Source organism: Acanthochromis polyacanthus, chromosome 3, assembly GCF_021347895.1.
Source record: "Acanthochromis polyacanthus isolate Apoly-LR-REF ecotype Palm Island chromosome 3, KAUST_Apoly_ChrSc, whole genome shotgun sequence".
Classification (NCBI taxonomy): Eukaryota; Metazoa; Chordata; class Actinopteri; family Pomacentridae; genus Acanthochromis; species Acanthochromis polyacanthus.
In genome coordinates this window covers 29,239,329-29,253,963 of record NC_067115.1, presented here as the reverse complement: position 1 = coordinate 29,253,963, position 14,635 = coordinate 29,239,329, and the positions used below count along the sequence as shown (strand labels likewise).

General features: G+C 41.6%; 1 protein-coding gene across 1 annotated transcript in view; it reads right to left on the bottom strand.

The window, feature by feature from the left end:
* The window catches only part of cntln (centlein, centrosomal protein), a 90,251-nt gene that overhangs the window by 41,638 nt on the left and 33,978 nt on the right, over positions 1 to 14,635 (bottom strand). The window contains exons 12-14 of the mRNA XM_051945974.1: positions 13,711 to 13,832; positions 9,901 to 10,017; positions 2,005 to 2,105 (exon numbers count right to left, since the gene is read on the bottom strand). Coding sequence (XP_051801934.1) covers positions 2,005 to 2,105; positions 9,901 to 10,017; positions 13,711 to 13,832 — 340 coding nt within the window. The remainder of the gene's footprint in view (positions 1 to 2,004; positions 2,106 to 9,900; positions 10,018 to 13,710; positions 13,833 to 14,635) is intronic.

The window sequence follows — 14,635 nt, the reverse complement described above, 5'->3', positions numbered from 1 at the left end:
AAGTGCATGGGGACTGTATGCACACATATTCACGCAAGCATACACAATCTAAGAGGGCTCTGTGTAACTGTCGGACATACAGTATCCACCTGCCAAAGTAGAAGGACCTGCCCTGCTCACCTATATGCAGACGGCAACACAAAACAATATAAAACTTTCTGCCTTTCATTCCCTCCTGTTAAACATTCATGACAGGACGACCAAAATAATTTGTACAATGAGGCTGGAAACATTAAATATTCAGGACCTTGACTTTTCAGGTCAGTTGATCTTTTGGAGAGTGAGTTGGAGAAAGGGGCCATAGAAGGAGAAAGTAGAAAGAGAGAGAGTTAGGCTGTAAAGAGCGGCTGTTCCCTTGCTTTGCATTGACGCTTTGCCCAGGGAAGTTTGTTACTTTGAATTAGCCTGCCCTTTTGTCTTCCCAACATGTCACATTCAATCAGACAGAGCACCAAATAGGACAGGAGGGCTGCTGTGTTCGCTGGGTACATAACCAGGTTGGGAGACAATTATCCAGCTCCAACACTGGTGGCATGGGAGTTGGCACCTCAGCACTACCTTGATAAGAAGACGTGGTGGCTCCCTAGTCACCCACTGTTGAAGGAGGCTCTGGCACCGCGGCATACATTAACGTCCCTCCCATGTCTCCTGATAGGATACAGCACAAAGGCCCTGTTCCTTTCATCTGCTGCCTTTGGTTAGTGTGATCCTGGTGTGAGTGCTTCAACCCTCCACCCTTTTGATCAGGTCACAGGGGTTCTTCAGAAATAAATGTTGTGGCCATTCACAATTTTTTCTTAATAATGTTAACTTTATCTCCTCCTAACTCCAGTTTTATTCCAGATTTATATATTCTCAATACTGCTATGATGACTTAGCCTCATTTAAAGTATAAAATAACTATAAGATTAATAATTTACAAAAGTACAAAGATAATAGTAAGATAATCTTTACAAAAAAGATTACAGAATGTATTTAACTATTTTGTCAATCACATAAACCTAAAATACAATTGAAATAGGTACAGCTTTTATAATGAAGCTTAGGTTTTGATAGAATTTATCTTTTTCCTTAAATATGCACTGCTAAAGAGTGCTTCTGTGGGTTTTGTGTATACAATACAGGCATACAACACTTGTGTGAGGCTAGGCAAAGTACAATTTTGAGCAACCCTTTGACTTAAAATTCTTTTTTTACCTTGTAGATACAACAAGATGATTTATAGCTCAAAACACAAGAAAATAAATACCCAGGCTCTTGTGTAACACTTACACTGAGAGATTACTTGTCTGACCAGATGTAAAACTATGCATGTCCTTTCGAAGGAGCTTATTTCCAAGTATTCCTGATTTCACCGTCAATAGGAGAGTATCCCCTATTTTAATTAGCACAATCCTTTAAATCACATGCTTGCATCTGCAACGGACACCACAATTGGTTGTGAAGAAAATTAAAGTGATCTAGAACAGATCTGTTATTGAACTAGTTAATTAGGGCCACTGGTTGCAGTGGTCAACAATCTGACAAGGCTGCAGATTGGATTAGAAGCGATGTGCTTTTTAACTTTGGCAATGACATATGCAGGCAACACGGACATTACTTGATATCCCAATCAATTGGCCACGAGTTGATCAAGTCTTAATTGAGTTGTCCTGTTAATTCCACTGGGAGTAGTCTTATTAATTCTGCTCATTAATACACATGGCCCAGAAGGAAAAGGATTACTTAAAGGTGCTGTCATGTTAAGCATGCATACTTTTCTTTGAGCTTTGAACATTAGCTAACGTTGCGGAGAACAATACAGAAAAATTGACACGAGAAAAACTGCAGTGAAATGTGTTAACGTGAAACATTTCCAGAGCAACCGACTGTGAAACAAAGAATCAAGAAAAGGTCAAAGAAAGCATGTAGATAAATAAGTGACTATAAAAAAATAATGATCACTTTTAAGCCAGCCCCCTTCCAAAGAAAAACAATATTTATAGATTTAAAAAAAGAGCTCACCTTGGTGTTCATTAGCCAGACACAGGTGGAGCTCCTTTACTGTGGCCCGGTCCATTGCAGCTTGGACTCGCAGTGTGTCCAGTTCCTCCTCCAGGACAGCTCTGCAGTCACAAACATGAACTTTTCTTCACACCACAGTTACATCACATCTATTCTTCTTAAAACATAAATGAAATAACAAAAGAATTGCAAACTCACTTTCAACACAAGCACTGGATAATATGTATCTTTTACATCTGTACAAATTTCACTCTGAAACACATTATTGTAGAAACTTTTATCCCGCATTTTAAGCCGATTCTCACGTGCTGGCTTCTCCTCAGGAAAAAAAAGAAGGGATGACACGGTGAAGCAATCAACTAATTAAAATGCTTTTTAATTCATCTGGAAATCAAAGTGACAAGCAACATGAAACGTCAAGGTGAGAAAGTACAGTGTGCATCTGCGTGTGTGCGTATCACAACAGACAAACAGACTGTAAAGCGTGCCCAATTACCTCTCTGCAATTAGCTTGATTCCTGCTAAAGGCTAATTATGTGGAGCCATGCTGTAGACTTTGCACTTTCAAGTTATTATTAGGACCCCAACTGAAGTCTACTGAGGATACACACAAGCCCACTGAGACAACCACACCTGAAACACACACCTAATTTCCCTCCCCTCTGCTCCAAAGAGTCAGAGAGAAACACTGGAAACAAGCTACTGTAGTGGCATTCTTCCCTCAGTTAACCTCATTACAAAGGTAGGTCTTCTTTCTGACTGACTTCTTAATGCACATGATGAGAAGAGCAAACTCCTCTGTGAAGCGTTCGAGGAGTTAAAGGGCATTTGTGGCTGTGGTGAACTATGATGACCATAATGGGAAAAGTTACAGCCATCGTACAGAGAAGACAATTAGCATTTTAGCCCATACAGTCCAGAAGAGGCCCGGTCTAATGGCTGACCACAGCTTAAATAAGTACACAAAAGATTCTCCCCAGAGAGGGTGAGGAAGCAGATGGATATGTGTCGCTACTCTATAGATCTTCCTCCATAAATGAACTCAAGTCGATGAGGCACCGGCGTTGCTTTATGCGTCCGGGCTGTTAATGGGACAAATGAGCTGAAATCTGCAGTATGTGGAAGGAGCTTGTTCCATCTCATGTTTCCCCTTTATGCCTTTTCGGATGCCGATGGTATTGATGGTAAAGCAAAGTTCATATGCAAAACATTCAGTCTGGTTGAAGCATAGTTTCTTAGATGAAGAACAGATTGAATTTCAAATAGAGTTCATTGTCCAGGGTCCTCCAGTTTCACAACAACACTGTAGACATGAAGCGCTACTGCACTCATATTTAGTAACACCTAGTTGATGGATTATTTGTTCCTATCTGCAAAAGATAGTGAATCCAGTGTTAGAGGTGTTGAAAGTGCAGTAATAAGAACGCAATATAAATCAGGACATTCAAATGTCTTTGGTGTGCTGGCCCATTTGCATTTAAGAACTCTGTTAAGTATGAAGCTAGTTGTGATATCTGCTTTAGCATCAGTCAGTTAAATTGCATGAGTTGTTAAATGAACGCACCGCCTTTAGTGTGGACAGCATTTTCTCTTGCTCTTTCTTTTTCTTTAGGCGACACATTCAAACAAATGTCAAAACTACGTATGATTTCAATTTAGCGCTACAGGAACCGTTTGGTTAGAACTGGAAGGTGTTTGCTATTATCTTCTCTTACAGTCTCACTCCACACACATTGTTTTCCTTGCATGAGTGTATCATTTGATAAACAGAGGTTGGTATTTTCAGCCTATTGGGGTTCTGATGATGGGAAAAGAGCAGCTGTGAGAATTCGAAGAGATGTTGAGGAAACACTGTAAGGCTGTGGTGGTAGCAAGCAAAATTCCATCCTCAAGGAGCTACATTTCTGATCTGCATCACATTATAAACACCTGCATCTGAAACAAATACCTTTCCTATCTTTTCCCTATGTCAGACTACCTCCAGTAACTAGCAATTTATGTGAAATAAAACCATGTTTTCTTGTCATACACTGCATATCACAGCGGAGAGAAGGTTTGCTACAGCTGTACCTCCTACAGAGGAGTTCTTCTTTTATATATATATCTGGATGATAAATCAAATGAAGCTAGCTGGACAATTTTCAATTCCCTCTCAACTTGCCGCTTCACCTAAGGTAGAATAACACTCAGCAGGCATAAAAGCAAAAGAAGTTTCTCGGCAGAAACTAAACTAATGGCAACAGACAGGTGTTATGTTTGGTAATGATGTGGTCTACAATGCAAGTCCATGTCTCACGCCGCTCTTTTGGCCCTGTTTTAAAAAACATTTTTGCTCTCATGCAGTGCTAGAACTTCAGCCCTGAGCTATCCACTCCATGTCATTTGATCTCATCTCTACCTGTGCTGCACCGAACACAGCTTAGAGCACAAACTGCCAGCCTTCATCCACAAGGGTGTACAACACAACATCATCTGGAGCCACTGTGCTTTCACATGCCAGCCTCCTCTTGGTTTCTTATTCGGCACATAAAAATACACGGGAAAAGCAGGGAATAGGGTGAGAAAGTGAAAACACCACTGGCATCTTTATCGCTGGGGAAAGAATCTTGTTTTGGGGTGTGGGGGGATTCCCCCATGGTTAAACTCAGACGAGAAGGCTGCTCCTTCTTGGAGGGAGTTTGGGTGGATAAGCCACTGCTGTCAGCAGAAATGGTGACTGGTGGAGTTCACATTCCTTGGTGATGCACTTTAGCTGTGGGAAATGCATCAGCAGAAGCAACACTGAGTCTATATGAGTTTGGTTCTTCAGCCACAGGCCACTGATATGAGAGGTAAATTGAGATTTATGTTATAAGTAAGAAGGTAGCAACCTAAATGTCCACTATATTCACAGTTGAAGTGGCTTGTTGATGCTACACGATATTTAAACATAGAATCAAACAACATCCAAATGCTGTAATGTATTTATTAAATAAAGGAAAACTAAGAACATTTGCACAAGTAAATACAACTTTGTCTGACAATGTCAATTAAAACGAGAGAAAATCAGCACACAATAATCTGTACTGTAACTGTATATTGTATTTTTGAATGCGTTCTTTGTGCTCTTATTTTGAATCTTTATGAAAACAGATGAGACCTGATGGCACACTGAAGCTTGCATCATCATCTTCCGGCTAAGATAAGCTGTTTTTTTTAACACAATAACTGATTTACCAAATAATTAATGAAGGAAAACCCTTAGTTGTCTGATTTAGGAACATGCATAAAACATTCTGTTTGTGTGAACAAATGTGTCCCTCCTCCAACTAAGCCCTGGTCCGGGGGGCAAAAGACTCTCATTACTTCTAATACCTTTTAGCAAATCAAGATGAAACGAAAAGAAATAGAGGAATATGAGGAACATCAGGGTAAACTTTATTAAACATAATTAGAGTCAACGTCGCTTATTGGGGAGGCTCACGTCCATAATGGTCACTCTCTACAGAGGAGCAGTGCAAATGATCTCAAAGGCTTTTTCCCCAGTAATCGCTAGCTAATTTATGCTTTGATGTCGTCTGAGTATAGCATCTTAAGTCTGAGGGTGCACTGCATGTGTTTATTCTGTTTATGGAGCCTAAATAATCCCTGCCTCTTTTTACCAACAGACCTTTAACAACAATTAACAAGCATGGACATGGAGTGCCGCAGACAGATGCATAATGAGGCAGATAAAATGATCCCACTGCGAATTTTTGAGCCTACGCTGCCAATAGTTGCTTACCAGCGATGGACCACACAACCAGAAGAAACTCATCCTTGGTGTCAATTAATTTGTCAGTTCCTATTGCTTTAAAGGCATAAAGAAACTAAAAAGATGTTTTAAACAGGTTAAATGTTGAGTGTGGAGGGCTCTTTATGTCAGATTCAGTCAGTTCATCATTATATTATTATATAAAAGAGTTTGTGCAGTTAGACAGTTTGCTGAATGAAGAATAAAAGCAAAAGAGCTGTTCCCTACTACAATGAAAAGTTGAAACCCTGGCCTGGCTAACAAAAGTGAGCTGAAAAAAAAAATCATACTGCTTCTTCAATTATAAATAATGGATAAACTGAAGTATTGATGACAGTCCCACCAATGTCCAGAAAAGGCTTTACAAAGTTAATAATGTGAATATGGCAAGTGATGAACGCAAAAGCACAGAACTGACCAGTGTAGTCTTTTTTTACAGTCGTACTGTTCTTAGCACAAAATAAAAAAAAGGTATTCAAAAGAGAAAAATAAATTACAGATGCGGTCAAATATCACTTCAGAAATAGTAAGACATATGGACAAACTATCTGTGCAGTATTGTACAGGAACAACATTACCAGGTAATATTTAATGGTTACTGGTTACATTTGGTAATGTGGGCTAATATGTTGAAATGAGAGGGCTGCCTACCTTAATTACATCATAAATATACTCATATCTGATGGTAAAGGCAATACACATTATCACTTTTTTAGACTCTACCAAAAGCAGAAGTGACGCCATAAATTTCATTAGGGTGAAATATTTTTATCACCTATGTGGGTCATTCCAGAATTGGAGGACATTTGGGCTTCAACATTTTAAAAAAATTAATCTTCTCTTTTACAAATTTCTGCTACATATTCATCAATAATCGTAATACACTATCAAAGGCTTGATTGGCTCAGCTTACACATCAGTGATACCATTTTTATTCCATGTTTTATTTCTTTTGCTTTTTCTCAGGAGTAGAAGCTAGATATTTAGCTAGCTGTTACTGTTGACCAAGAGGACAAACTGACTGATGGAAAACGGTAAAAAGAATTAGTCTTTTCCGGATAATATGCATAACAGGGTTGCATGAGGTAGAGTCATTCAGTCAAGGCTGACAATGTTATAAAATATGAAAAATAGAAGAGAGAACATAGTGTTGTTCTATACATTCTTTTGGAAAACTGTTTGATGATGGTAATTACAGCGTTTCATGTGATTTACTGTTTTCTTCTTCTACCAGCTAAACAGGTTATACTAACACGGTTGCATGTAATTATTATTTAAAATATGTTGATTAAAATAGTTCCTACAATTACAAGAGATATGAATGAAAAAAGTAATAAAAAAACTGGAGATTTAGATTTCATTTTAACTGTCTGAGATTCAATTTTGGTCATCAGAAGAGTGGAACAAGAGACAAATTTGATGGGCGAGATGTAAAATGTCCTCCAATTCTGGAACGACCCTTGTACTGTTCACTTCTTTGAGCTGTGGATCATAATGACTGTTTGTCATATAAGTCAGCGAACATGTTTCCCAGGTAGAGCTTTGACTTTTAGAGTAGTTTTTTCAAGTAGGATGCTGGAAAAATTTTCAGTAGTATTAGCAGATCAGGAGCAAAGAAGGAAGGATGACGACAGACTGTCTTTATGTCTTTGCTTTCACAGAGGAGAGGAAGCTGTTTAAAAAAAAAGCTAAGAAGGAGCAACTTTATGTTAATGTTGTTACACAATGAAATCCTCTACAACCACATTAGCAATGTAAAGCTCTGGGGTTCACCTACCAGGTTGTATGTATAGCTAACAAATTTAAATATCTGAACAACATTAATCTAAAACACTGTTCCACTCATTCGACAGCATTCCAAAACTCAACAAAAATATGAGCATTTACATGATGTGTATGTCCAGCAAGCATCAGGCTACAAGAGAAATTGTCTCTCTAGCACTGCATGCCATAAGAGCAACATGCTATATTTTCAACAAAGAGGTGTCAAAGAATCTTTTGTGGCTTAATACATCCTTATGTCATTAAACTGAGCCACGGGAAGCCTGTAAATCAGCTAAGAGAGCAGACGTACAGACTTGTTTCACCTTCCCCCTCAACCTCCTATTCAAGTGCAGATATTACAGGGGGCTGGGTGCGATAACCTTCTCAAACACTGTGGGGACCCACTGTGCAGGAGTTATCACAGCAATATTCATGGTGGGAAATGGTCATTTGGGCCCCAAGACAGTGTTTTACAAGTGCTGTTTTTGGAGAAGGTGAGAGGAAGCATCTGTGAATGATATCATGACAATGTGGAAAGCAAATGAGAGACAAATGGAGTTTAAACACAGGCTCTCAGCTAAAGCCCGCCACTAGGCATTTAAAGCTTTATAAAGGGCCTTTATTTGGCCCTAAATTTTTCAACTGCCAAGATTTAATTAGCCATTAGTGGATCATTGCTAACACTTATCTAGCATAACCTTCACCAACACAATCACTACAATATGGTCAATGGAACAACAAGCTTTAACTGCCCCAGAGTTTCCTGGCAGCTACTGTATGTTTACACCAACTTTCGCTATTGTTGTACAAGGATAGCCCCACTTTTGCCATTTTTTTGTTACTCGGTAAATATTTGCATTGTTTGTTGCAGGAAAGTAAAGTTATGTGGTTCAGTTGGCTTTGTCTACAGTCCCAAATATCTATCTGTTCACTCCTGCTAATTCTCACAACAGGCAGAAAGTGAGGGTTAGAAAAGAGATAGGAAGACATCAGGAACACATTGAGCTGTATGTGAGTGAAGATGCATGCCCTGGAATAGAGAGTTTTTCTAAAGCACAAGTTTACAGATCTCAGCCAAGTTTACTTTGCACCAGCCACCCGGGTAAGAAGGGATCCCATGGCCAGGAATGGAGGAAATGAGGTGGAGCTGGTCAGGAGCACATGAAGGGGATCAACACTAACCCCAAAGGACAGTCCAGTTTCACAGTATGGGAGAGGCCAGCCGCTCTCCGTCCCTTGTGGTTTTCCTTGCAGGTCAGTTCCAAGGACCCTGCATGTTCACTTTGGACTGTTCACCTCTACATGCCCCGCCCCTAGACTATCCAGTGCTCAGCTCTGCTCAGTTCTAGTCGTGGCCAGGCAGGCAGGCGGACGGACATCCCTTAACAGGCAGCATCGGCGGCACTAGGGCTGCTAGCCTGTAATTAGCTCGGACAGCTCAGGCTTGGAGAGAGGCAGCCGGGCTATATCATAATGAGCTCAGCTGGGATTAGGAGGACAGGGCAGGGGGGTGAGCAGAGGGGAGAGCAGAGGAGGGGGGCAAGTACCAGAATTCTGGCCTCAGCCTACTGCAGCATCACAGAAGGCCGGAGGGAGGCAACTGGGAAGACAAGTAGGAAGAGGGGAAGAGGAGGGTACAGAGGCATAGGAGAGGGAAGGGAAGAGGTGAGGAGAGGTGAAGGCTAGGGAAGACAGGAGAGAGGTAGACTGTGGCTTTAGGCCAAGCTTTGTGTAGCATCACAGAGGGTCAGTGTTAGTGGTACGGTTACAGGGGCTTCTCTATATCAAGACAGACAATGGCTATACTACGTCTGGAGAATTAGAAAAAAAACAAAAGCAGGATCAAGACGGAATGAGTGAAGAGACATGAGGTAACAAAGAAAGCAATGAGGTGAAACACACTTGAACTTGCAGAAAAGTAGCACTGTGACTGTCAACACTGTCACTAAACTCTAGGTTGACATTTATGTTAACAATATACTCAGCTTAGAAACTAGAATTATGTCAAAATACTTACTGACACTCACTAACACTGGGATTCTAAAAATGTGATTTTACTTCCTGCACATTTATGTGTGAATTTTTGGGCAGCCAATTTTACAAATGAGAAGAGTCTAATGATCTTGCTTTTGCCCCTGCTGGCTGGTAATGATGTGGAGGGCCAGATGGATGCTGTGAAGTTGGGATAGGGCACATTCAAATGTTGACACCCACAAACAAGAAGGGACAGTGGGAGTGCATGTCGGCAAGTGTGCACACATGTTAGCGATAAAAACTGTTTCACACAAATGTGCCCTCAAATTTCCAGTGCTGGTTTGATCCATTTTTAAGGAAGATAAGTTTGACCATAGGTGACTTACTTTTCAAGGGAGAGTTTCCTGTTGAGGCTTTTCATGTAAGCGAGCTCATTCCACACAGCATCACTGTTCTCCTGTCGAAGCTGCCAGGGCTCTGCATGCTGCATCCTTCCTCCTGACCTGGACACACATAAACAACACACAACATATAAGAAGACAACATGCAAATGGAAGAACAAGAAAATGTAGATATGAATGTAGACATAAAAAAACTGAGCAAACAGCCTCACTCAGCACATACACATGGAAAGCAAAAATACTAACAAGGGAAAACGGTTGGTACTGTACATCACCTTGCTGCCTCTGGTCAACTCACATGGGGTAACGAGGCCCCTTAGTCTCACTGTGCTTTTGTTATTCAGCCATCTTTAGCAGTATTCAAATGAGCAGCCTTGACTTTGACATTTCAGTGGCAAATCATGTACACACGTATGCATGTTTGTTAAAGCCCAAGGCACTGCCCGTGTGGCAGGGCAGTGGAGCATTCCCTGTGTGCCATGCAAATGTAAATAATGGCAAAAACACACTTGCAAACGAGGTCATTCAAATGTGTACACCTCACTTATGAATACTTAATGACACTTTGTGCTCAGTAGCTGCTGCCTCCATTGAACTTCCCCTTCAAAATCTCACACGCACACACAAACACACACACCATCCCTACTGCCCCCAACTGCATCCCTGCACTCATCCAAGTCATCAATCAGCCTTAGCCCAACACATTCAATTCCAATTAGCCTTTCATTTGCAAACTAAAACAGGTTTTGGCGAGAAATCCACAGATTGCAAAAGTAGCAGATGAGAAGAGAATACCATTTTTGTCACTCTCTCTCTCTCTCACACACACACACACACACACACACACACACACACACACACACACACACACACACACACACACACACACACACACACACACACACACACACACACACAAGCACACATGCAAGCAAACACACACTACAGTTTCTCATTTTCACTCAATCAATGTGGCAGAGGTGTGGAAATGGATTGTGAGGGTCACTGCTATGGCAGAGGGCTCCATTTCCACTGGTCAGTATTGGCTATGTAGACGCCGCCACACTACGCTAATACTAGTTAAACCCTGGTGCCTGGGAGTTGGAGGCTACTGAGGAATGGCAAATGTTTTCATTTAATACTGCTAATGCCCCTGTGAGCAATTTGAAGCCCTCGAACTTCTTTGTAGTCTATGTGTGTGACTGTATATGTGTGCTATCTACGGGCTTTTGTTAGTTTCCCAGAGAGAAAAGCTATTTAATGGATAATCTCACTGTACTGTATGGGCACAGAGTCTGATAAACGTATTCAACTGCAAGCGCAGTGACTGTAGCCTAAATTATACTAACCGTGCCCAGATCCGTGAAGTACATGATCTTGAATCCACGACTCTGTGTGTGATTTATACTTCTGTAGTGTATTAACCGCATAGCTTAAGAAAGGTGTATGTAGCTTTATTAAGTCATGGTAAAGCTTTATACATTTTAATTTGTTTACAGTGGGCCTAAAAGCTGTTGAACATGGAGCCATGAGAGAGCTATCTTCTTCAGGCCTCAGTGCATCCTCCCCTACGGTATCTCCTAGTTTCCATTATTAAGCAGGAGGAAATAGAGAGAACTTTTCCGTGCTGCTGCGGCTAATTGCTCTGAATCAGGGGGAATCTGTTTATGGGCGCAACTTTGATCAGAGTACGGATGCTTTAATAACCTTTAATTTTATTTGCTCACCCCCATCATCCCCAGTCTGATTAAAAAACTTTTTCCCTTCTCTAATATAAATAAGAAGTTGGCTTTTTCCCCTCTCCTTCATGCCATTTTGGGAAAATATGGTGGTACAGTAATGGTGAATGGCAGCGTCGTTTCACTGGGACTGGCCAACTGCGCACTGCTTGCATACCGATGAGCTAAAGGATCCTTCATCTGTTTTGTGATTGGCTGGTAGATCTACCTTGGGCGGGACTGGTTATTGCACACACTACTGGTATCACTCAGCAGCTCGCCGTACAGCAGCCAATTGTCCGATTCTGAATCAATACTTTGAGGATGGGAGATGAAACTATGAGGGAAACAAATACGGACATTACTGAATACATAAATGTGTGTGTATATACGTGTGTGTGTGTGTGTGTGTGTGTGTGTGTGTGTGTGTGTGTGTGTGTGTGTGTGTGTGTGTGTGTGTGTGTGTGTGTGTGTGCGCGCAACCACAGGTATTTGGATCTGGCAGGTACGTAGGGAGGCTGTTTTGCCTTCTCGTCTTTGGTCCTGCACACAAAAGGGGAACAAAACCGACCCCCCGCATCTTTCCAAAAAGGCAACAACACAGCATGGAAGCTACTGGGAAATCCCTAACAAGCTCGAAATGCAATGAGACTCGACGCCTATCCCTACTGACTTGTTAGGGCCCTGATTTCCTTGCACTAATGGGAGTATTTAAGTCATTTTCTATTGTCTCTCATTCAAGCTGGCATTACCCCAGTGGGTTTAACAGCTATTTAAGGATGTGGCTTAATGCCAAATGAATGCCAAGATCATAACATTGAGTGACTGGCTGGTGCCATGGAAGGCTCTGACTGAAAAGGGCAAAGCTGCCTATTGCATCAATTTCATGTCAAATCAGTCATGAAATACAGATAAAATGACACAATACATTACAATACAAACTCTAGTTTTAAGACGTCTATACTTTTAACCAAAGCCATGTCTGTCTCATTGTAGGGACATACATGTTTTTTTTCTCAAAAAAATCAAGGTTATCATTCAGATCTTGTTAAATGTACAGTGTTTCGCTAGACATTCCTTTGATAACATCCTAAATGTGTAACAGTGGCACAACCGGTGTTGAAGCTCTCTGTCTACATCTCTGTCTTTGTTCCCACTGTCTCAGACACATGCTGTTGAGCCGCACTGAGCTAACATGAGCCGAGTCGAGCCTAGGGCTGAACATGCTCTCTCACTCACACCACTTTCACACGGGCTCACATTGCACTGCTGTTTTCTTTAATTAACCCAGAGAGAAAACAGCTGACGGGGTCAACACTTTGCTCCCGCACGGCCACCAAACATATGCACCTTTTGCTACACTTTAAATGGCCTCAACGATGCTGGTGGATTGAGGAAACAGGAAAGTGGGAAAAGACTGGGGAGACAATAGAAAGAACAAGATCCTTATGTTAATGAAATTTTCAGTGTGTAAAAATCCTGTGGTTTCTACTGAAGATAACAGGTCGAAGCAGGAAATGGCCTTTTTCCCTCCTCTCTCTTCCATCCTCCCTCCACAGGCCTTCTCAAACACCTTGCACCCCCAGGACCAGACACCTCTAGTCTCCGGCTCTCACATCTTAATGAACGCTGTGGGAGAAGAGGCGCAGAAGCGCACATACACTTGGCACAAAACGGCCCAAATTGACTGAGCTTAAAACCTCTGAGCTTTTCAAAGGCAAAGACAGGAATTTCTCCTACATTCCCAAATCCACCACTCAGGTCTTGTCAGACAGCATGTGGAGAGCAATGGGGCCCTAAGACTATTTGTGAGTGGTTTCAGGGGGTTGTACTGTTTCACATGGGCTTTCAACACAAGGTAGGTGAGTTATACGCTTTAAAATCTATTTTACACACTGCTGCTGGGCACAATTGGAAGTTATCAAAGTTGCTTTGTGTATGCACAGGTTTTGTGATTTACAGATTTATTGTGTGCACACCAACAGGTCCGGTATGAGTAACTGTACGATATGTATTCACACCTATTTTTCCTGATGTGTCACAAGAGTTTGCTACTAAATGTGAATTCTATACTCACAAGCCGTTTGATTTCTCCAAATCTTTCAGCTGATCTCTCACTGTCTTGTAGTTCGTCTGAAACAAACACAGGCGTTCACGCCGATTATGATGAGCCCTTCTCAGCTCCTCATTCTCCTCCACCTGTAAGAACAGCGACAAAATCTGTCAGTCAGCTTCATTCAACAACAGTGTGCTAGGAATTCTAAGGGAAGCTGCTCACCATCTACATGTTTAAACTGGTCTACAGCTGATATATCTTTGCCTGACAGAAACAAGCAGGTTCGGATTCATTTCTCCCTTCTCCTTGGTCCCGGACAAGTGCTTCTACTCTTACTGGGCAACTGAGACATCATTAAAGAACGGCATTTACATGACAAGTCAGTGGTGCTAGAGAACACCAAGCAGTCATGTACATGCTCATGCACACACACACACTTCACACACGTGTGAAAGGAAGAAACTCACTCACTGGAGTTACCAACTGATGACCAGCATGTGTTGTGATGTGGGGGTTGTAGTGGTGGGTTTGTTGTTGACACTGTTGTTGACAGCTATTAAAACACAGCAAGATTGGGCTCTTGCTTTAAAGAAGGAGTAAGAGAAGACAACATATAGATTTTTCTTGTCAGGGGCACCCCTCCTCCCCATCACATTGACCTTAACAGCGAGGGCGATGGAGAAAATACTTTCAACAGGCAGGACAAACAGAGGTGGAAAGAGAGCAAGGAAAGAGAGAAAGTCAGCTCATGAAAGTAGAAGAAAGAGAAAGACAGAGAACAAAGAAATTAGAAAGGGAAGAAAGAGAGAGAGCAAAGCCTAAGGAAAAGTGAAAGGAAGAGTGCAGGACAGGTTTCTGCTTGAGTGGCCAGGGCTAGGGAGAGTTGTCGAGCGCTTTCTGAAGGGAAGGAGCTTGTTTACTGCTGATATGACACGGCTACCCTGCA